The sequence below is a fragment of the Ambystoma mexicanum genome, chromosome 4q (assembly GCF_040938575.1).
Source record: "Ambystoma mexicanum isolate Mex_15411 chromosome 4q, UKY_AmexF1_1, whole genome shotgun sequence".
Classification (NCBI taxonomy): domain Eukaryota; kingdom Metazoa; phylum Chordata; class Amphibia; order Caudata; family Ambystomatidae; genus Ambystoma; species Ambystoma mexicanum.
The window spans coordinates 86,148,889-86,173,087 of record NC_090928.1 but is presented as its reverse complement, the minus strand read 5'-3'; the positions used below and the strand labels follow the sequence as shown (position 1 = coordinate 86,173,087).

Here is a 24,199-nt window from a genome sequence, read left to right as displayed (position 1 = left end):
CTACTCGCGTCAGAGATATGGTCATGTTTAGCCAAGTCAATTGCATCCTGAAGGGCGTTGTTTTGTGTGATTTGTAATTTGTTCAAGTTTTTTTCTGACCTACAACAGAGTAGTGTGTTACAGTAAACCAATCTGGACCCAGCAAGTGGCCTGGTGACAGTGATGCGATTGTCAGTGGAGAGGAACTGTTTATATGTGTATATAAGCTTGGTGGCATAGGCTGAGGTGGAGGTTATATGGTTGATCTGTCGTGCGATGTTAAGGCTGACGTCCAGGAAGACCCCCAGGATTTTTGCTGCAGGAGCCACAGGGATATTGTGGCTGTCGATGGTGAAAGATCTGAAGGAGCTGTCTAGTTTGGCTAGGCGGGATGGGGAACCAATAAGCAGCAACTCTGTTATTTCGTTGTTTAGACAGAGGCTGTGCTCGGCCATCCGTATTTGAATGTTCTCATAGATGGAGTTTACTGTGATCGTGTCTTTGGTGTAGTCGCCAGACAGGGGGATGAGAATTTGTGCATCATCGGTGTAGTTAGTATATGAAATGCCAAGAGAATTGAGGAGGTCAAAAAGCGCCTTTGTATAAATGTTGTACAAAGTGAGTGAGACACAGCAGCCTTTGGGGACACTGCAGGAGATAGGTGTGGCGTCAGCCATCGCATTACCAGCAAAGACCCTCAAAGTTCTGTCAGATAGGAAAGAAGCTATCCATTTGGCTGCATCTGGTGAGAAGTGTGCAGAGGTCATGAGGTGATGGCACAGTGTTTGGTAGTCAACCAGGTCGAAAGCCACTGAGAGGTCAAGGAGGAGAAGGAGGGAGAGTTTTCCGGCATCAATTGCATCATCCAGTTTGTTTTTGAGATCCAGAAGGCTGTTTCAGTTCTGTGTCTACGGCGGAAAACTGATTGTCTGGTGCTTAGAAAGTGGTAGGGTTCAAGGAAGTCTCAGATTTGGAGGTATGCCACTCTATCAATAACTTTCTGGAGGAAAGGGACCATAGTTATAGGGCGGTAGTTGGTAAGGGTCACAGGGTCTAGGTTTTTATTTTTTTAGTAGTGGGGAGATCTATGTTTCCTTGAGGGCAGTAGGAACAGAGCAGGACACAAAGGAGGCATTAGTGATGGCAATGAAAAGGGGAAGCAGTTGTTCAACGCAGTCTTTGATATGTGATGCTGGGCTGGTGGCTCCTTTGCACTGGGATTGTTTAAGACCCTTGATTATAGTATAGTTGCTGCCAATGGAGAAGCCTAATTATAGAGCTGAATGTGAAATTATGTCATTTAATTTTTTTAAGAAATATATAGTATGCCATTACATTATAAAAGCTACCATTTTGTGAAATGCCGTATTTTTTCAGCCATGTTCCATCACTTTGACCCATGCCTACTTACCTCAAGTGTTGCCGCAAGATATTGAGTTCTAACTTTCACCTTTCATTTGTTTTCCTTATGCTGCCAAAGGTCACATTCTATTGGGTAAGACGTGCATGACACTGTTCTTGCTTGCTCTTGATCCCTGTTGTCCCGTTTTTGCTGAAGCCAGTGGGGGTGGGAGAGAGTGATAGACAGATTACCACGCCTATGCTTCTGCATGTGTTTGGTGCAATGCATTCTAATGTGTTTTCTTTCGGGCATGAATTGTATTACACTGTCATTCTGTGGACTGTATTTCAAAAACACAATTTATTTTTAAACACGCCATGACAGAATTGCTTTAAGGGAGAAGGAAGAAAATTCAGGTCATGAAACATTAGTATTATTTCATATTATTAACCGGCAGGGGCATTGTCTCAGCCTCCCAGCCAACAAGCAGGGTCAGAACGGGAGCTTTACCAAATAGTAAAGCACCCGCTCCTAGCCTTCATGGAGCTGGAGGCCGCCATCTTCCCCTGCCAGAATTCAGGTAAGTGTTCCCCGGCGCTCCTGTGTCCCCATCCCCCTAACCTCCTTTTCCACACATTTAGACTCCCCTACGGGCCCCGCCCAACTTACTTTGCACTGCTATCCATCACCCGGGACAGTAGTGTTCCCGGTGCGTCCCCAATATGTGTCTAGCTGCCATGGAAAGGGAGAAGGGACTATGTGTAATTCCCTTCTTCCTGATCTATGGCGGTCATCTTATTTTGTAGTTTTCTTGGCGAACAAGTCTTTCTCAACTTAAAAAAACAACACTATTAGTACCCTGGTACAACGTGCCATGTAGTAATAGCAATATTACCCTTGCAGGGGAGCATTACCGGGGCAGGTAATTGTCAAGGACTGGATCCCAGAAGAACTAATGACATTTGCCACAATGAAACCACCAGATAATGCAACCAAACTCCACTGGCCAATACATTTCCGAAAAAGAAAACAGGAACAGTTAGCGCTGCTGGATACCCCCGTTGCTGTGAACAGAAAGGACAGAAATTTGCATAAGGATTAAACAGCGACTATCCCCACGCCAAACCCCTATTTTACACCAAGTGCCTGTGAGGGCTAGACCAGTTCTTCGCACGACGGAGTAGAATATCAGGGAGGCAGCAGACCTTCTTCTGTCTGGGCTAGAATCGAATGGGACAAATCAAATCCAGGAATAAACCAAGTCCAACTTTTTAAAAAAAAACGAAGTTTCATAGCACAAAAGAAAAACTAAGCTTGTACCAAAGTTTCCATTTCACTGTCCAAAGCAATCCGGAAAGTTCTAACGGTCAGTAATCTGATTAGGAAGTCAAACAGTTCCCCAAATCCGAGAGGGTAATCCAAAAAGAGAGCCGGTTAATGTTGCCAGGGTTCACAGTACAAGACAAAAATACACTGAGCAGAAGATGGGTAATGAGTACCACCATTCACCGACATGCAGATCAGCTGAGCAGCACTGATCAATGAAAAACTCAGTGCTTTATGCATCCAGCATCTGCCTCCCAATAACGCGATCACACTATGCAAATGAGTGAACGTATGTGCACAGCATGCAGGGAAATGCAGTTTTCACCTAAACAGCTAATCCCGTATCCTCCAAGGCAATTTTGAGAAGTGGACTGCCGGAGAAGAAATAAAGTGCCTGACCTGAACAGATGCTGCACAGGTCTGCGTGGAGACCTTGACATTAATGCCCCGGGCTATCGTTAAAGCCCTCACTTTGCTCTGGCTTCTAAGTGGCCTGGGCCGTTACCTGGCCCAGTAATGCCGCCCCCCGCCCGTGCAAGTTTAATATTGCTTAATGAACGCCCACATTAACAGAAACAATCTTTCGATGGATTTTCCTATTTCTGCACCATTCTACAAGGGATTCTTCACATGGAGTAGGACCCTATTGGAAAATTGTGTGTGAGAGTTTTCAAGATGTCATGACACCCCATCACAAGATTTGAGCCATGCACGCAGGAATCAGAGTATGCTCATAGTGCGTATTTAGCCACAGAAAGCTCTGGGTCTGCTCGGGTTTCTGTGCCTAAAGGGCTAACGAGCAGAATCCGGCAGACTGGACCTCAACCGTGGAAGCCAATGTTCTCAAGGACTTTCTGCCATATTCCCGATCAGTGTAGGAATGATCATAGAAGCTGAGATCAAAGTATCCTGTCACCCAGCGAAATTTACTTTTACAATGGTCAATATTCCCCTGTGCAATGTAGGTACACAAGAAGAAAATAACTCTAGAAACATAATTTAACAAACCAATCTCAACTCCTAGAGAAGTTCATTGATGCATCCCGTTTAATATCTGGCGGAGGAGTGACACATTTTAGAAAAGTTGTATGACAAAATGTTTGCAGATTTGGCAACAGGGTTGACCTGTGGCTTGAATGAAAGCCAGCTTGGCCAACAGGACACTCATACCAATAAGATATAAATAGCTACAAAACAACAAAAATGACTGAGTGCAAAGGTGAGCTGCCGCTTTTCTTCTAGTCAGAGCCAGTAACAAAATAACACTGGGAAAGATGACCGATTGGCCTTTTGTATAATCGTTGAAAAAAAACATCTGCATGGCACTGTCATAGTTTACCCTGGTACACCATTTGACAGCTTTTGCTAGTTTAGGACCAGCTCATACCGTTGTTTGTCATGTGGTGCCACGATTTACCCAGGTGCTCCCATTTTAAGGATCCTCATTGGGCAGGAATTGCAATCATATACGAAACATTGCCATCGTATGGTCAGGTAATAACATTATTGGCAGTTATTGCCATTACAAGTCTAATTGACAGATCATTGTAATCAGAGGTCCCCTGAGTGTTCATGCACCTCACAATGTGCCTTGGTGCTGTAGAATGACAGTATCACCATTTTATACATAGGGTTGGCCATCAATACCTCAACAATACGCTCATTCGATATATCGGCCAGACATTTACATTCTGCAAAAAGATTACAACGTATTCTTAACCCAGCTCGAATGAGAGTCGGGGTCTTCAAAGTTGTGGCAGCAAACATCTCTGGGACTTGCTACCATACATGACTATAGCATCTTTCGCTAAAAGGTTAAGACATGGGTTTTTGCATACTACCATGATACGTTTTGGGTAGCGCTACAGCATTGGCAAAAGAATCGACAAGTGTATATAAAAAAAGTCACATTAATGGAGTACTTCAATAGTTATATAGTGCCAATGTATGCATCAAACATCCATACAGAGTCTACATAGACAGTGTCACTCCACGATTAGTCCCTGGCATTCAGGTAGCCAAACGATCTACTATCTATCTACCCATGCACCTTTCATGTACAACAGCAGACACTTTTAAGCATGGTCATGGGAATGTCCAGTCATTTCGAAGAGCGCACACCAGGGACAGGGAGGTGTCATGTCCACTGTTATAGGCAACCAGGAACAGACATGCAAGGATAACAAACTAAAAGCAGCTCTGTACTGACATCCATGAGGAACGTATGACTGTATGCACCAGTTCAGCCAGCTGGTGTGCAGTGACTGACCACATGTAGCCTGTATTCCCGAGAGATGAGGTCTCCAGTGACCCAGAGGCTCCTCCAACCTCCCTACACAACCAGGGCATCTTCAGGCACCAATGTCAACACTCCAGCTACCACCATTCCCACTGCCAACAGTACTGATTCTGTCATGAGTGGCACACTCCCTTTGCCACCAGGGCTTCTTTGGCACCAGTAGCATCACTCCCTCTAACACAATACCATCTGCTCAGACCAGTGAGTCAAACTCCAATCCATCATTATCTGTGTGCATTGTGGAGAAAGCGACGATTAAGACCCATGCACAGTCTGATCATCCCTTAATTGACCTGGTAGTCGGGGACACCTGCCATTCTCATTGAAAGTGATTGAGAAAGTGTTAAGGGACATTTCTCTGAAGAGCTGCAGTCAGCGCACATAGGGGAATAAATGGCTGTGGAGACACAGGCACCCAGGAGGTGTCACACACTGCAGGCTCACTCAATATGTCAGCACTCTACCCCCTGGATGATACTTATCAGAATCCAGTTGACACCGATACTGATGATGAAATTCATCCAGTGGGTTCCCAGGGATGGTTTGCAGACCACTCCCCATGTCTTCATTTCAACCATGGGCCAATGGACGGGCCAAGATATTGTCCAGAATTGCAAACAAGAGGCCCGATATGAGGCCCTACCCATGAGACACTGTGATATGGAGGCAGGCAGGACCAGCAAGAAGTATTTGTATTTGCCACAACACAGCTAAAAGTCCAGGAAAACATAAGAAGCTCCAAAGCAAGTCTCGGAAAAGAGGTTGGGCACCACAGTGCTCGGCAGAGGTTAAAGGATTCCACAGAGGTCACTACACATGGCTTCATCATAATGTCAGCAAAACTGGAGAGAGTGAAGCATTGAGTTGCAATTAAGTTTCTCTGCCAGACCATGCCATCCACATCTGCACTTCCCACAGAGGCTTCTGTGATCAAGGAAGGGTGTGTTAGGATCATTGGAATGAGTGGTGATGGAATGTGGCAGAGTGTTGAGTAGTTACAATGGGTAGAGAGTGTGTAGAGTGGTGTGCTGGTGTAGTTACAGTGAGTGGAAATGGGCTGGATGGGTAATTTGGGGTAGTTATGGTGAGTGGAGTGGGGCATGTAGGGGTGTGCAGTATAGCTACATTAAGGGGAGTTGGGGTATTGGAATGTGTGTATGGATAACTGTTATGGTAGATAATCTACTATTTAATAAAAATGGGTAAAAGATATTGATCCATGAGCATTCTTTTGCAGTAGCTGTAGGCAACCCATTTCCAGGGCCTTAATGCTCAGAGAGGAGAGTATGTAGGAGAGTATGTATTCACAAAGTCACTGCAGCATATGCACAGGCATGCCCCCTCTACTCAATGGTGTCCATTCTTCATTTATGTTCCACCTGCACATTCCAGCATTTGCTCAGCATGTTTCTGTCAGAATTCTCCTTCAATGGCTTCCCCCTGTAGGGAAGATGAAGAATTATTCCGACTAATGTACCCCTCTGGATGTACCAAGTAACATGCAGAGGGATCAATTCATTGAAAGACTGGATTTCCCCGAGACACCAATGGCTGCAAGGAAAACACATATGATTAGTGTTTATATTTACAAAGTGATACTCAAGGCAAAAGGCAGAGATTACACTGACCTGTTCTATTATGGCATATCAATCAAGAGGTCACATCGAGTATTCGACAAGTGGGGATCCACTGATGATGCAAACAGAGAAGACTGACGCATACTTGGAGACTCATGTACATCTAATGTAACAAAGTACAGCTATCAGAGTACTCTGAAGAGGACATATTGAACGTGTCGAATTAATTTGGAAGAGTCTAGAGAAGATGAGTTGGGATTTAACCAGTACATCTTGACCTCCCCCACAAGTAAATTTGGAGATAGTGTGCCTCAATCTGGCATACATGCAAGAAATTATAATTGGTTGTTTTGTCCTGAAGAAGGTTGCAATAGCATGAGAGCACTATTGTTGATGCTCAATCATAGCAACTGAAACAAATGTCGACGTGAAGATCTGTGGGAACAACAGCATACAGATATTGTCATCTTAAATTAATGAAGGGACTCTATTACCAGATAACATTGAGGAACAGAAAAGTAACAGATGTGTTACTGTTACTGTGTGATGAGGAAAATATGAGTGTGAGTGAGAGAAAGACAGCGAGCTACATGGTATTATTGTGCTGTTTAATAATGTTTTAGATATATAAAACTTTTTTGAATAAAAATAAAAAAGCTTGGAAATATAAACTAAGCCGAAAGTATTTTGTGCTGTCATCTCCTATCTACTAGTCCATGTGCTTTATATTCCCACTTAGCTAAATAGGCCAAGAGTGTTAGGTCACCTTGTTGTAGACTCAACAACTCCAATTCCTTATAGCGGGTGTCAAATACCTTGCTCATAGCATCGATTAAGGCATCGCAGTTAAAGAAAAGCTGACTACCTTCATTCTAACAGAGGGTTAACCCATCCTGCGGCAGTACCCCCTAAGTGGGACAATAGAAAGGCGGCCTAAGTAGTAGAGGCCGGAAAGGAACCAGGTCGGCACAAGAAATGCAACCGACACTGGTTCAAGAAAGTCCAGAAATGTTTTGGATCCACATGGAATCTCTCTGGCGGGGCCAAAGGAAACTGCAATGTAACATAAACAGGCCCAGTATCTGATCTCGATGGCTGTGTACCAGAACCGGAAGCAGCCGTAGGCAATAGACCAGGCATGGAAGGAGGTTGTACACTGACCTGTAACACATTTATTTGTTGTTGAGTAGCAGCATGAGCTGTGGTCATTTCAGAACAAAGGTCTGCCACCAACTGGAGAATACTAGCCAATGTCTCGTTGGTGTCCATTTTGTGAGGCCTCTGAATATGCCAGAATTCTCCTTCAATGGCTTGATCCCCAAGTGAAGAAGAAGAATTCTTCCCACTAATGTACCCCTCTGGATGTACCAAGTAACATGCAGAGGGATCAATTCATTGAAAGACTGGATTTCCCCGAGACACCAATGGCTGCAAGGAAAACACATATGATTAGTGTTTATATTTACAAAGTGATACTCAAGGCAAAAGGCAGAGATTACACTGACCTGTGCTATTATGGCATATCAAGTCAAGAGGTTCTAAAGATGCACACTATGGTATCAGGTGGTCTATAAACAAGACGGTTAGAAACAATTAGTGCAAAAGTATATACATGTATATACATATGTATATATATATATATATATATATATATATATATACAGAAAAAGTTGCAAGAGGAGAATTAGGCTTACCAGGATGAATCCATGAGTACTTGAGAATACGAAAATGAGGTAAGTTTGTGAGAGGTAAGGAAATCCCAAAATCTATCGTGCGGGCACGCAGACGCCTAATGTCCAGAACTCCCTGTACTGATGAAACGAGGACGCCTAAAGCCACACACACCACCACAGAAGTCTCTAGTCCGTGTGTGGAATGGGATACTAGCAGGCTGTCCAATGCAAAGTTCCGTGGAGAAAGGAGGAAGTTGAATCCTGAGGGGAAATCCGGGTCATAGAACAGGCGGGGCAAGACAGTACCAGGGAATTAGCAGAGCACGGTCCAGTGAGGCAGTCCGGGTCGTAGAGCAGGCGAGTCAAGACAATACCAAGGAGTAAGCAGAGCGTGGTCCAGTGAGGCAGTCCGGGTCGTAGAGCAGGCAAGTCAAGACAATTCTAAGGAGTAAGCAGAGAGTGGTCAAGATAGCGTAGCAGGTAGGTCCGTAAATCAAGAAGTGCAAAAGGGGTTACCAAAACAGACAAGGAGCGTGCAAAAGGCAGGTCCGGAAACAGAGCAAGGTTAGGCAGTATAAACTTCATAAACAACCAGAAACAATGTTAATCACAAGCAGAGTGCAAATGCAGGGGCGCAACTAATGAAGGCTTGATCACATGAGCCCGCCACCCGAATCCAAGACGTCGGGACCTTCCTCCTAGCAACGGACATCACGGTTTCCATGGCAGCTTCCAGCTACCAACGAAAAGAGTCTTCCGGACTCGTAAACATTGATGAACATGATTGTTTGTGACAGGTAAACGTTTACTAAGCTTCTTGTTGCATAAAGCAATACGCTGACAATTAGTAGTAACAACGGGTCTTAGTTTCGGCGCACAGCGCTCCGGACCTTTAACTATGACAGTTTCACAGTATGTTGCAGCCCACATTCTAATGTGTGCTTGCCCAAGTAATGCATGCCTTCTTTCACCATGCCCCTGCACATATCTCACTAGCAACACACCAGATGCCACCAATGCCCTCAAAGGGAGGTTCTATTACATGGACCCCTTTTCCAACTTTGTTGGTGCCCTGACTGCACACATGCTCCCTTGGTACCAACCCCAACGAGCAACACACACCCTCATTGTGTGGATCACAATCACCCACTGCTGCACAGGATTTAGCAGATTCATCCATGATGCTACCTGATATGGCTACTAGATAGGCATTAAAGGGGATGGGGTGTATGCATCACAGAAGTGTGTAGCTATGAAAGGAGTTGTGCTTCAGGGACAGGGGTGGATATGCCAGTGGCAGAGAAATTATATATGATATGATACATGATATGATATTTTTATTTGTATCACGTTCATACACAAGTGCTTCAGAGCGTCACGAGAGGACCAAGGGAGGACAGGCAACGATCTTACTAGGCCCAGTGACAATGAGAACGTGCAAGTGCAGAGGAGAGGGAAGACGGAAAGTGCAGAGAGGAGGGGAGAAGTGGAAGGTGCTGAGCAAAGGATAAAAATAAACAAGTGGTAGTGCAGCCAGCAAGCTGGCAAGTGCTAGGTTTAAGGCACAGACATGGGGTGTCTGATAAGTGCAGATAAGGGGACTGTAGGGTTACAGATACAGACCCAAGTGCAGAGGTTGTCAGGAGGCAGTGCGGGTGTGTGGCAGAGTGGGCATTTACCTGGGCCTGAAATTAGAGGGTAACCAGGTGAACAGTGCCAAAGCAGGGGAGAGGAGGAGCGAAGGCAGAAGCAAAGAGGAAGGTCTTGAGGTGCTTCTGGAACCAGAGATGGTTCTCCTCAAGTTTCAGAGTGGCAGGAAGGCTGTTCCAGAGGGAGGCCCAAGCCTGAGGGAGTTGAAGGTGGAGGAGCGAAGCGCTAGAGTGGGAAGCTATTTACGAAGGGAGAGTTGAAGGTTTTTTGGACGCAGGCCCCAGAAAGCCTTGTAGACAATGCAAAGGGTCTTGAATTTAATAATTGCAACCACTGGGAGCCAATTAAGAGATTTCTGGGCTGGAGAGATACGATCCCAGGGCTTGAGGCCAAGGACAAGTCTTGCAGGCCTTTTCTGGATGAGTTGCAAAGGGCAGAGAGTAGAAGCAGGCAGCTTTAGAAAGAGGCTGTTGCAGTAGTCCAGTCTAGAAAGATCCAGGGCTCTAGAGACAATACGTTTCTGGGGGAAATGTAGTATGGACACGACTAAGAGTAGAGAGAATGTGGTTGTGTAGAGTAAATGGTGATTACATTGGTTTCACACTCAATTGTAATATATGCATTGTGCTGTCCTTGTCACGGTCACAAGATGGTCCTTTGTTATGCTATTTTATTTTGTTATTGGGATCTCTACCGTACACCAAAGCCATCTTCATGGTCTCTACATGCTCTCGTGGATGTGAAATTGAAAAAGGTATGAAGGTAATGATTAGAGGAGCAGAGGGAAAATACATGGGGTTGTGTTTAACTGTTAGATATGCCAGATATCCGGCCTGTATGGTATGCTGTCCTAAAATGATAAGAGTGGATGGAGTTTGCATTTGTTTTCAGGTTTGTTACTAGTTGAGTGTTTGTTCCTGTTGTTCATTCTGGCAGGACTCTTGTTGGGCATGTGCCAGGTTGTCTCATGGGTTGATTTATGACACTGTGCTGTGATTTCTTGTTTCTCACATGGTTGTGAGTTGATCTTTATCCTGGTGTTCTTGCAATATAATAGTCCACAGATTTTGAGTGGCTGCCATTTATGTTTTACTGTAGATTTGTTGCTTGTTGTTCATTAGTTCTAGGCGTCATTCGTGCATCATCTGGTAATGGTGTCAGAAAGGCTGCACCCGTATGGTAAACTAGTGCAATTTTATTGTTGTGATTTTGGGTTTTGTCAGGTCAGCCCTTATAGTGTATTTAGATGTTAAATTCATTAAGGTGTGATGTTTGTGGAATAGGTGCCTGATCGTATTTTCTGTCGCATGTTGTAGCATACTCATTTGTGGCTGGATTGTGAGTAGTTCTCTATCCCATTGTAATTAAAAGCAAGGTTTTTAACAGTTTTGCAATGAGGGTGGAGAAAGCTGCTCTTCAGTGTTTGGTTTTCTCATAGTGCCTGGATTTGTTAAGTATGTCATTGCTAGATCTAAGGATCCTATGTGGTTGGTAGAAGAGAATTTTTGATTGAAGGAATTCCACTCCCTTGCATTGTAGTGCTGTGTGTGATATGCACAGTGCTTTAACATTTCTTTTTCTTCAATGGCAGGCAAAGGAGAATTCTCAGGGCTGGTTTGATGTGTTCCATCCTATTTAGTCCTGTTTATTCTTAATAGAGGTCTTGCTGCCGCGCTCTGAATACATTGTGAGGTGGTTTGGCATACATAGGTAAAGTCTTTTTGTGTAGTCGACTCTTGAGAACATCAGTAAATGATGATGATGGTCCTGTGTGGAAAGCTGAGATATGGCAAGGGACATCTGATTGAACGTAGGTGGTAGAAGCATTTGTGTACTATGGCATTGACTTGTGAAGTTGCAAGATGTGTTATCATTTGTTATCACTCTGTAGGATATTGCAATCGGACGACATCTAATTCAGGAAAACTTTCCACCCACCCCAAACCAGACATGCAACATATTCCTAATTCCTTTAATTCCTTATTCATTAAAGGCACGCACAATATTCATTAATTCAATAAAGTGTTATTTAAGAATCTGGAACCTCCAATTTAATAACATCGATTCCTTACAGCTTCCCGCCCCTTTTGGGACAAAAAACACACAGGGTTGAACAGAAGGTATATTTATTAACCAAATAGAAATAATTTAATTTAAAGATAAAGAAGTCGTACATCCATGGATGTGAATGCAATGATGACAACTAATCAAGACACTGGTCACCTCAGTTTTCAATGCTACAGTTATAGAAATAAAGACCTCTGTAATAGTTATAGAAATAGACTTTTGTAACACACACATCACCATAGGTCATTCGTCCTAAGCGCACATGCACCGTGGAAAAGAATGAACAGGTGTTCGAGATGAATCTTTCATTTTTTTAAAAGCAAATTAAATCAGACTATCCCTGTCTATTCAATTCTCTCTACTTCCCTTTATTCGAACTAGATACCACCACCTTTATTCAATAGACATGTCAGAATGTACGCAGAATTCTCAATGCAACAAACTACTAGACCTGTTGGTATGTAGGTGATTTGTATAAAAGTAAATGTATGTTTAACATGTATGTTGGCAGAATTCACTTCAGTGATGTGGTAAGGCATCATGAAGCAAGACACAGACAACAGATTCACCTTTCTTAACAAAAGTATTTTATTTGTCAGGGTGGAGTAAGGCTTAACTTTCCCTACGTTAAGGTGGGATAGCCCTACCTAAAGAGACTAAGGATAGTCTGTGTCAGTAAGTTCAACTTAAAAGTCTGTCTGTGTCCAAAACCTATACTTGCCCTCATAACTAAAGCTATACAATGTGTGGGAATGTCAGAACCAAAAGAAAACAGGGTTCAAAATAAAATTCTGAGCGTCTTCCATTTCTGGCAAGTTTCAGCTTCCCCTTCCATAAATTCACAGTAGTTCAAAAAGGTCTCATGATTCCCTTCCCCAAGTTGAACACAATTCTAGGAAACCTCTGGGTTCCCTTCCCCAAGTTCAACACAGTTCCAAGAAACCTCAGGGTTCCCTTCCCCAATTTCATCACAGTTTCAAGAAACCTCAGGGTTCCCTTCCCCAATTTCAACACAGTTCCAAGATATCTTGGGGTTACCTTCCCCAAGAAGGCATCTCTTCCAAAACAACTGCCATCAGTTCAAATATCTTGACTTTCAGTGATACTTTCAGTTTCACTTTAAAATCCTTTAGATTATTCAATAGTTCAAAACAAATGACACCTACTAATGGGAAATATATCTGACCCGCACAATGTTTTCCCTCCACAGTGCTCTTCCTCATCTCAGTATCAAAGTGGTGAAATTGACTAGAAGCGTGCATTACTGCGGGTTGCCTCTTCCCCCTCCGAGCCTTTAAGGCATAAAAGTGTGATGTCATCTCAGGGATTTCTTCCCATAAACAGTGTAACATTCTGAAATAGCAATTTACACATGTAAGACCACTTTACTTTTAATTGGCTCACCAAATTTCTCTCTCTGCCAAGAATCAAACAACTCAATTTTCATCAATATATCACAAATGATTACTGAGTTACAGATTCTTCCAGTCTTAAAGATCCAAGGGGAGTAAATGGGAGGATGCTCTCAGGTCCCTCACATACCCTTCCCCTATGCGAGCTGGACCTGGGTTTTTCACATGGAAACCGGAAGTCGACATTGCCCTGATCTCAACCTTTCCTGTGCAAATAGTATTTAAGAGGGAATATAGCCTATTTTAAGCCAGTGCCTCAAGTATAATAACCAAGTAATTATTTTCCAAATAGCTTCCTGCTCATACACAAAATGGTGTGTTCTAGTCCGTCATGGTTTTGAGAAAGGATGGCCCGTGGGTCCATTAAGGAAGGGTCAGTTTGTAGAGATTGAGAGATCTTATAGTGTCATGCATCAGGCATGGAAGCATTGGAACCAATGGCGACCCCCCTAACATGGTTGCTAGAAGTCCATCTTAATGGTCTATGCCTATCCAATATGGTCGCTTGTCAATAAATAGGTCCTTTTCTCTAATTGCCAACGCCTTGTATCGTCTCTGATTCTCTCACCGACAGTCCCTGTGATTTTGCAGCGACTATTTGCCTTCCTGTGTTTTTCCCTTTGTACCCTTTATTGTTCTCTAGGTCTACTCCGTGTTCTTGCTGCCCCACCTTTTTGGAATTACATCTTTTAAGGTATGTTTGGTGTCCTACAATTTTTCCCTTTCTCACTACATGGTCAGTTCCTATTCCCTCTTGGTGCTTTGTACCTGTAACTGTCTGCTCATCTGTCCTTCTTTGTTATTCTACTTTTCCTCTCTCTCCGCACTTTTCGTTTCCTCTTTGCGTAGTTCGGTTTCCGTCCGAACACTTGTGTTCTCTCTGCTTCGCTCACTATTGTATGAGTGTCTCCTGTTTACTCCGCCTCCTCAAGGTTTACTTCTATGCTTTTCTTACCTTTACTCCGCTTCATTGCGGCTCCTCTATCCCGCCATTCTTTCCTTGACTCCGCCCTCCTTGCGGCTAGCCTTACTTTCCTTGCTTTCCCCTTCTGCCTTGCATCCGCCTTTCGGCTCTGATACTTTTTCTCTCGAGCTTCGGCAATAGGCAGCAGCCTCTTCCTGTATTCATTCAGCCTTCCGTTTGGAGCTACTTCCCCCGATTCAGAATTTTCTCCAGTCCTCATTCAAGACCCTTCCTCTTCCGAACTGCAGAGTTGTTGTCAATTCCTATTTCGCTTATAGTCCATCATATCCTCCAGAAAAAGACTGAGCTTACAGTGTACACCCTCTGCCACTTAAAGTTACCACCTCGAAGTCTTCTTTCAACCATGTACTTCTAAAAAAATCCATCAGTAGCCTTCTTTGTGCAAAGACCAAGATACCAGGGTTTTTTCTGCTCTGGCTTTTTCCCTGAATTAGGGACTTGCTCCTTGGCCTTCCCCCTGACTCAGGTTTTATCCCTGGTCAAGGTGGCGGCTGAGGGGGCTCACCCTTATCTACACCACAAGAAGGAAAGAAAGGAAAGGTCTACCAAATCTACGAGACTAAAGAAGAAGTCAGAAAAGCAGGAGAGTTCCCAGGAAGACACAGATGAGGAGGAGTGGGGTGAAGATTCGTCCAGTCTTGATCCCATTTGTTTTAGTACCTTGTTTAACCAATGCTGCTTAGATATTAGCCTATTCTCTGAAGTGGGTAATACGACTAATACCTTTTGGCCTATGGAAAATGATCTTAAAGAAACCCTTTTATCATAGTAGGTTTTCTGTTGTTCTTGTGCCCTGGCCATATGGGCCTGCAACAAAGATCTAACTGCTGTCATGGGTTCTTTAAGCCTAGTGGCAGTTTGTGAGAGAGGTATTGGGGCCTCTTCTCTTTCCTCCCAGGTTTCCCTTAGCATATCTAGGAAGTCTATGGGGTTCTCGCCCATAGAGTAATTTGAAAGGGGAAAATCCCATTGAGGCCTGAGGTGTCTTCCTAACTGCCAATAAAGCCACTGGAATCATCTGATGACAGGTTCTGCCTTCTTCCTCCATCATCTTCCTTAGAATGGTTTTCAAGGTCTTATTACATCTTTCTACATGGCCATATGTCTGTGGGTGGTATACTGAGGTCCTCAAGGTGGTAATATGCAATAACTGTTTCACTTTCCCCATGAGTTTGCTCATAGACGTAGAGCCATGATCTGTCAGTATTTCCTTTGGAAATCCTACTCAGAAGAAGAAAAGGAGTAGGTGTTTCAGAATTTGCTGGATGGTATTTGCTCTCAGGGGAAAAGGCTCCGGGTATCGTGTTGCATAATCCACAATTACCAAAATGTACTTATTCCCCAATTTATATCTTTCTAGGGCCCTCACAATGTCCATACCAATTCTTGAGAATGGAATTTCAATGATTGGCATCGGATTTAAGGAAACGGGTGATGGCACATGAGTGCTAGTTTGTCAAATCTCACAAGCCTGAACAGAGGTTTTAATGTCAGCATGTATTCCTGGCCAGTAGATTTCTGTCTGTCCTAACTGGCCTCCTGTCAAATGTAAGTGAGCTATTTCTAGGACCACTTGCTTATGACTCTTAGGGACAACCAATTGGGTTCTTACTACTCCTTCTGACGTGGTATCTCCCCGATACATAAGCCCCTGCCTCAGAAAGAAAAAAAGCCCTCCTTTTTCATGGCCCTCTTGTTTGGCTATAACCTGGAAAAAGGCTTCAGCCAACACTGGGTTGTTCCTTTGGGCACAGGCTAGGTCGAGAAGGGTTTAAATGTCTTCCTCTCTGACTTTTCTAGGCTCTGGTTCTGGGGGAGCCTTAGGTTTCACCTGCATCCCTGAAACCTTGAGTACCTCTATCGGTTCTCTCCTTCCCGGCTTCCACCTTGATCCTGGAGAAAATTGCCCACTCAAGCACCCCTTGAACAATCTTATCCTCTTGATGGATGCGAAAGGGATCTTTTCAATTATCCTTTAAGCAACTTTAACATCCCCTCTAAAGTCTGGGTCTATAACCCCAGGTAGCACATCAATTCCAACCTCCATGCTAGTCCTGATTTGGGGGCAAGTCTAATATAGGTTTTAGGGGGTGGAATTAGAATCAAATCAGTGGGTATAAGTCTTCTTTCACCTGGGGGAATAGTCTCGTCCCTACTGCTGCAAATATCAAACCCAATAGAGCCCTTTGTGGGTGGCTACTGAGGGCTCTGATGCTCTGGTACTTAACTTTTCAAATCTGAGGGTTTCCTAACTAGCATTGGTTGAGCTGCATCCCACCGCTGACACCATTTGCGAAGGCATCGTGAAGCAAGACACAGACAACAGATTCACTTTTCTTGCCAAAAGTATTTTATTTGTCTTAATTGTGAGGATGGAGAAGACCTAAATTGCCCTATGCTAAGGTGGGATTTCCCTACCTAAAGAAACTAAGGATAGTCTGTGTCAGTAAGATCAACTTAAAGTCTGTCTGTGTGTCATGACCCCTCAGAACACACCACACACACAACTAGGTTGTAGTAGTCACACGTGCAGGAACATTGGGGAAGGCTGGACTACGTTGGTTGCTGGCTGGCGCAGGCACCTTATGGCCAATAGAAGTGTATCAGACAAACAGCACCCCCTAAAATGGCCCCCAGGCATCCCCATTGCTCCAGCAGGCCATGTGGTCTAGAAACACAGAGTGCAACCCGGGCCTATGAAATAACGCCCTGGGCCACACCCTGTGCTTTGCGTTGCTTCTGCTGCCATCTGATCTGCAGCTGCTTACCCCTCCTGTTTTCCTCATGCATCCTGCTTAAATACTTAACAGACTTCTGATTCCTGCCTCGCTCAAGTCCTGAAATCATCTGGCTGATCCCTGCAAGAAAAGAAGCAATGTAAGGAAACTGCTTGCATCCTGCGCCTTGCGCTGAGCCCTGTGTTATCCCTGGCTTACCTGACATTTCCTATGGCACAGCTGTTCATTGGGCGCAGTTGCTCTGTTCTTCGGGGGCTCTTCACTCACCCAACTCATCAGCATGAAACAGCCAGAGCACGGCACCTGCACTTGAAAAAAGAGACAAAAGGGCATTATCCGCACTGCCTCGCACCGCACAGTGCAGAAATAAGGACATAGTGGGGTGTAATGAGAGGGCAGGCAGCCATGAGCGGAATTTAGGAAAACCTTTATTCATGATATTATTCAGGATACATAAATCAGTGGATTAAATAAAAAAAAAAGTTCAAGAATGCTTCTTCTTCTTTCTAAAATAGGGAGGAGGCTTCACGACTTTGCAGCTAGTCCTCGTATGCCCACAGCGTCTCGGGTGCATCTCTCTCTCTCTCTCTTAAAGTCCTACAAGAGAATGGCAAAGAGACACACAGTCCGTCAATTGTGTCCACCTTTTATAGGGGTTGGGGTCTAGGTAGCCAATCGGTGCGGACTTGTCCTGATCTTCGATAAATTCTCTCATAAGCCCCGCCCCCTTTCTCTTGTGTTGAAGGTTGCCCTCCTGCCTGGCCCATCAAGCCCGGAACCCGCGGGAAAACCCTGTCCCGATGTGAGCCGGTACCCCTGTGGTCTCTGGAACCCCACATGAAGGTGAGTGTTGGTGGGGGACCCGAAAATAGGATTTGGCTTCCCGCGTTTCTTGAAACGACCTTGGCCTCACTGTGAATTGAACCGCGTGGTGACAACCCAGCGGTTGCCTGAGAAGGCGTTCGGCCCGCAGCGGCCTCCGCCGCCCTGGGAGCGGAACTGCGTTTTGGTAAACCAGCGGGTTCCCGGGAAGGTGTATGGCCCGACCATCCCTGGTCCTGTGGGTCCGTTCGCCGGAACACACATTCCCCGGGTAGTCCACACACAGGGAAGCGGTGACAGCCAGAGTACTCCCGTCCGTGCCTCTTCTGGCGCCGTCTTCTGGGGTCTCGCGACTGTCAGTTGCCAGGTTACATTCGCCCGTATGCTCCTGACCTCGCTGTTCCAGTCCCGAAAGTTTGGTCATGCTGTGTTCTCTCTCAGGTGGTTTTCCCTCCATCTGGTGGTGTGCACTAGGTGGCAGTTGATTACCTTCTCGCCTTTTCCCTTCCATGCCTTTCATAACCTTCCCTTCCATGCCTTTCATATCCTTCTGTTCACATAGGGTTATTTCTCCAGTAGAGGCTACTCGGTCTAGGCTCAGTTGTCAGACATCACAGTCCACCCATTACAGGTCACGCAACCCATAACCCTTGGCACTTTATGATGCTCTTTTTTTTCCCTTGCCAACACAGGTTTTCTCCCAATTACTGTGTCAGTAATCAATCTTTGCTGTAGTTTTCTCCTTGACAGTCTTTTGGCTTTGCTACAACTTGTATTCCATTCATTCTGTGGTGTTCATCCTTTTCCACCACCTGGGTTTCACATTGTTCATCCAACATCATCAGCTTGCCTTGCACACTTGCTTTTCACTTAATTCATAAGTGCTTATTACAGGTTTTCACATGGTTCATAAGTGCTTCCAAATGGTTTTCACAGCAAATGCCCAATTCCTGGCTGTGAAGTTGCCCCGGTGCTCTCTTTCTCACATACATCAGTGCTCGGTTGCTCCTCCGAGCGTCCTCCTCCTGTTCTCCAGCTTTTACTTGCTTCCTGGGTACACGCTCCAGCGAGCAGCGCTTGCCTCCTGTGCTCCTCGCTGCAGCGGCCCATGGCAGGTCAGAGTCTTCTGTGTTCCCCAGCTCCAGCAAGGAAGAGATGGCACAGGGGACTGCAGAGGCTATGAGCCTCTGTAATATTCTGAGTCCTCTCCACCGGCCCCTCTGCAGCCTGCTCCTCATCTCGCAAATGTGTCCTTCTCACCAGGCAGGTTCCCCTTCCTCTCTGCTGTTGTCTCCATTTATGCACCTGTGGCCTCTCAATTGGTTGCAGGTGCAAGTCCTTTGCCTGACCACAATTACACCTATTAACCCCTTAACTGCTAAACTTTAATCAAGTATATGCAGAAGCATACTCGTCCTTAGCACTTAAGGGGTTAATGGGACATGTCTGACCCTCACAATGTTTTCCCTTCATAGTCCTCATCCTCGTCTCAGTACCAAAGTGGTGAAAGTGTGCATTTGACTCTTCCATGTCCCAGTCTTAAAGGCATATAAGTGTGGGACAGTTGGTGTGTAGGAAAGGGATAAAGGCTGACAATATCCTACGAAAGGCAGGGGGAGGGGAGGGCTTATTCTCATAAGGAAAAGGGGGATATCAGCTCTCAACTGAAGACATCCTCTCCCCACTCCTTATGGTCCCTCCATCCAGGTGATCCTCCCTCGCATATCCACCCCCCAAGGTCAGGATCCAAAAGTGATGGCCTTTTCCTGGCCACCTGAGAGGAAGATCCAAGGTGAGTAGATGGGGGATGCCCTCAGGCTCCTCACAGATGTTTCTTTTTAATTACTGTGTAAAAGCATACCTCTCTTACTTTCAATGGGTGCTTTAAACATTGGGAGAAAGAGTAGCAAATTATCGCCCTTTCATTTCTGCATGATGGTATACCCACAAATTACTCAATTAAATTATCTTTCTAGGTATGGACACAGTGAGGTGTCCATTTAACTCCCAGAAAATTCTTCTGTGTCAGACTTCATTACACAGTCAAAGAGTTAGGGGATTTCACTGTATACACACCATGAACCTAGTCTATAAAATATATATATTTTTTAATTTTTTGGCAGCGCTGTTGCGCGGCTTACAAGATGGCCACTGCCTGAGAGGCTCCGGCAACGGCTACATCATCCTGTACAAAATTCTTCACACTGGATCTCTGTCTAACCTCCAGAGCTCATGTATATGCACGCGAATGCTGCAGGCATCAATCAAGCCCAATCTTGACGGTGCCAACATCGTGTGGAGAGCGGCATGACATCTGCGCACAGCGGCCTTGCTGGACCACGGGAGACGTGGTGGGGGAGGTGCGCATACACTGCGGCTGGAGTCGGGGCTGCACCCAGTGGCTATACTTGGTGCCCGTACCTGACCAGGGCTGAGTCGACTTGGCTCCTGGCCCAGGGAGTGTGGAGGACAGCCCTAGGCCCCACTGCCCCTGCATCACCCCGACTCGATCTCCTCTACAAGGTGCTGCCCGGACGGCGGTTGGCGGCGCCCCTCTGGCCCACTCCCGGGCTGCGGGACGGCGCTGCTGGCCTGGTCGGCACCGCTCCCCCGGACTGATTTGGGCAGATGGATCGCACCCGGCACTAAGACCGCTGGCGACCGAAGGGAAGTCCTGGGGCACATCCAGTCCACAGATGCGAATGCCCACTCTTCTACAACTGCACAGGGCTGACCGGTTGCCCCACTCCGCTGCCTGCTGACTAACCGCATAAGCCTGGTCTCCCCGTGGAGCCACTCCAATGCTGCTCATCTGCGGGGTCAAGGACGGAAAACGGTGCCTGCTGTTTGGCCCCTGCCCTGGTAGCATCCTGAGAACTGTAGGCTGGCCTGACTGCTTGCTGAGCGATTGTGGTCCTCCCCGCGGCTGATTGATCTGGGCTGCATTAACCGACGCAGCGGAGCTCAGATGGTCTGTGTTAAGTCCCTCTCCCCTGAATACCAGGCCCCGGACACCAAGGACACCTGGAGCTTCACATCAGCAGCAGTCGAGATGGGAGGCTGCGCCTACGTCTCGGCCCCCTCCTTGGAAGCGGGCATTTATCCAGCAACCACTGCAGAATGTGAACTTCCCATAACACATATGCACAGTGGGACGCCGGTTACCCTCTGTGGAAGGTACATGACAACCGCCATCATTGGCGGAGTACGACAATAAGTGGCGGAGTTGACAGAGCGCTGGAACAAGGCCCCCCCACATCCCATGTGCCTGTACCCCGCACTCACCACGCAATCGATTGAAGGCTTGTTCTCCCCTGGATCCGGGCCTAACTGCTCCCTAGCACCGCCAGAGTGATGATCTGCCCATCCTTGACAGTCGTAGGGCCCGCTCCTTAGGCTGCACGAAGCACCGGGTGATTAATTGGCAGGGGTTTCAACAGTGGCTTCAGTTCTACCCCTAGTAAATGCATGCACTGCGGGTGGGAGAACTTTGTGGTCACAACAAGCCGCCACATCACCCTGTCTACTGCTCCCTGAACCCTCTGTCTGCATTGGTGACTGTCCTACTAAAACCTGGCAAACACCCCCAATCGATGTCGTCTTACCGGCCACTATTACTATTTAATACAGACAACAAAATATTAGCCAAGATACTCATGGACCGCATTTTGCCCTATATGCCAACCTTGGTCCTCCCAGATCAAGCCGTTTTCATCCCAGGTAGTTCCACTCAAAATAATCTGCGGCGCCTTTTCACCCTAATGCACAATTTTAACCAGGAGGTGCCGTAGGCGGTCGCCGCGTTGGACGCTGAAAAAGGCTTTTGACTCTGTTGAGTGGCCCTTTCTGTTTGAAGTGCTTCGCCGTTCCGGGTTTGGCTTACCTATATCAGATGGGTTAAACTGCTATACACAGCCCCACGTGCAGCAATATATACGAACGGCTCGATCTCACCATTCATTTACCCTACAAGCGGCACTTGCCAGAGCTGCCCCTTCACCCCAGTTCTATTTGCACTTGCGGTGGAACCCCTGGCCTGTCACATCTGTGATTTACTTGCTCCCCGCGGGATTCGTATTCAAACACATCTCTCAACTATATCCCTATTCGCTGATGACATCCTGTTGTATAGCAAGCACCCTCGGCAAAACTTAACCCCGATGACGCAGGATGTGATCAGGTTTGGTAAACACTCAGGCATCAGGATCAACTGGGACAAATCCGAAATACTTCCTCTAACCAGTGGTCCTGCAGGCAGACATGGGCGGCAGATTCCGGTGGTCTCCACAAGGGGTACGATACCTTGGCATCACAGTCTCCACTTCAGGGGTCAGTCTATATAGAGATAACTATATAACCCCACTAGAGACAATAGAACATAAAGTCAAAACATGGATACGACTCCCTATCACACACGCGGCCCGCATAGCCCTGTCCAAGATGGTAATACTTCCCAAACTTCTGTATATATTTAGTAATGTACCAGTATGGCCCCCTCCAAGCTACTGGTGCCGGATATGGAAAATTATGACCAGACTGGTATGGGCAGGGAAACGACCTAGGATAGCTTACGACACGTTAACCCGACCCTATGAACTTGGTGGTCTCAAATACTCAGATATGTATACATGCTACTTAGCAGCCCAAGTGCAATATATAGCTGACTGGAACTCCCCTGCTTCTGACTCCCCACACTCCCTGCTGGCGAAAGCTGTCGCCTAACCAGATTAACTGATGGGCATGCCATGGGATGATAGAGGCGCAGTTCCGAGGGGCAAGGTCCAGCCTGTAGGGATAACTTGTAAAGCCTGGGACTGGGTGAATCGACTAGTAGGATCTGATCCCAACTACCTGCCCAATCTACCACTATATAATGTAATTTGGATCCCACTCACACACAAAAGATCATTCAAGGAACAATTTCAAACAGTGGGAGTTCGGACCCTAGGGATCTAATACAGGATGGAAGGTTTATGCTATGGGAGGAGCTCCGCACTGGAGGGGCACATAACACAGTGACACTGCTACACTACGATAGGCTATGCTGCATCATCAAAAGTAAATGGCCTAACTTTCCACAAGCCCCCATCCCTCAACCTGCACACTGCTACATGGCCAATACCGCTATGTCTGGGAAATTGGTGTCCACCATTTATAAGAACTTGGAAAGGAGCAACGAATCACACCTACAAAACCAAGTGGGAAGCGACACAAGGTAAAACACTAAGTGAGGATCAATGGAAACTTATTTGTATGCAAACCTGGTACATATCCATAAACTGTCAATACAGAGTGATTCACTACAAGTTTATACATCAGGTCTATCACTCCCCACACACTCTGAGAAGAATCTACCCGGAGAGATCTCCCTCCTGTAAGAGCTGTGGCACTGAACCAGCTGATTTTTACCATGTTGCGTGGTGCTGCCCTCACATTCCAGCTTTCCGGAATTCTATAGAAGATGCAATGTCTGGAATGCTGCCCGCCACAAGAGTATACTCACGGGACCTATGGCTACTGGCTCTAATTGAGGACGGAACCAACATGGAGAAAAAGCTATTGGGCGTGGTCACAGCAGTTGCTAGGTACCTGGCAGCTAGAATGTGGGGTAGGCCAGCCTCTCCCATGTTCTCGAGATGGCTGGAAATAATGACAATGTGCAAACAGAGGGAGACTAGATATGCGGCAACACTCCCGGCCTCCAGTCGCCCATTGGACTACTGGCCTCCCTTCAAGCAATACATACTTGAAAGCTATCAGAATACACAGTTCTCAGGATCTGCCTCAGATCACTACTCAACAACTAGTGGCCTAAACCCACAATGTCAACCATAGCGAGATATTATTGTCAACATTTCCAAAAGTGCTAATGTGATATCCAACAATTCAAACTAAATGTATACCTATTGTTGGTCTCTAGTTGTACCTATGTGTGAGTTGGAATAGGGTTTGGGGGGAGTAGCTTGGCCCATTTGCCTTGACTGTATTTGTAATGATAAAACAATAACGTTTTAAGAGGCACTTACACTTCTGAAATGTTCCCTAACTTCTCAGGATCCACAATCAATGTATATTAGCTCCTCTCCTATTGACAAACAGCAGGGCCCAGGATGTAATCTAATTCTCTTTATATTATCAATGCCCTCAGAATGATTTCCCCTTAAGATCATACTCGCATATGAATTTCTTTTGGCTGTATCACAGACAGATGGCTATCCTCTTAGTGACTGGTTTAATTCTCCCCCTCTAGAAACAGTAGTCAGCAAGTTGGGATCAGTTTCCCTCCACAGCCTGTCTGCTATTTCTTCCACTAAATAAGATCTGGGACT

At 45.9% G+C, this 24,199-nt stretch overlaps 1 protein-coding gene across 5 annotated transcripts in view; it reads left to right on the top strand.

The window, feature by feature from the left end:
- TPD52L1 (TPD52 like 1) overlaps positions 1-24,199 on the top strand; it is a 1,079,922-nt gene that overhangs the window by 893,792 nt on the left and 161,931 nt on the right. For 3 of the 5 annotated variants that reach the window (XM_069607515.1, XM_069607516.1, XM_069607518.1), the window contains exon 5: positions 1,460-1,474. The exons of the other annotated variants lie outside the window; for them this stretch is intronic. In XM_069607515.1, coding sequence (XP_069463616.1) covers positions 1,460-1,474 — 15 coding nt within the window. The remainder of the gene's footprint in view (positions 1-1,459; positions 1,475-24,199) is intronic. 5 annotated transcript variants of the gene reach the window in all.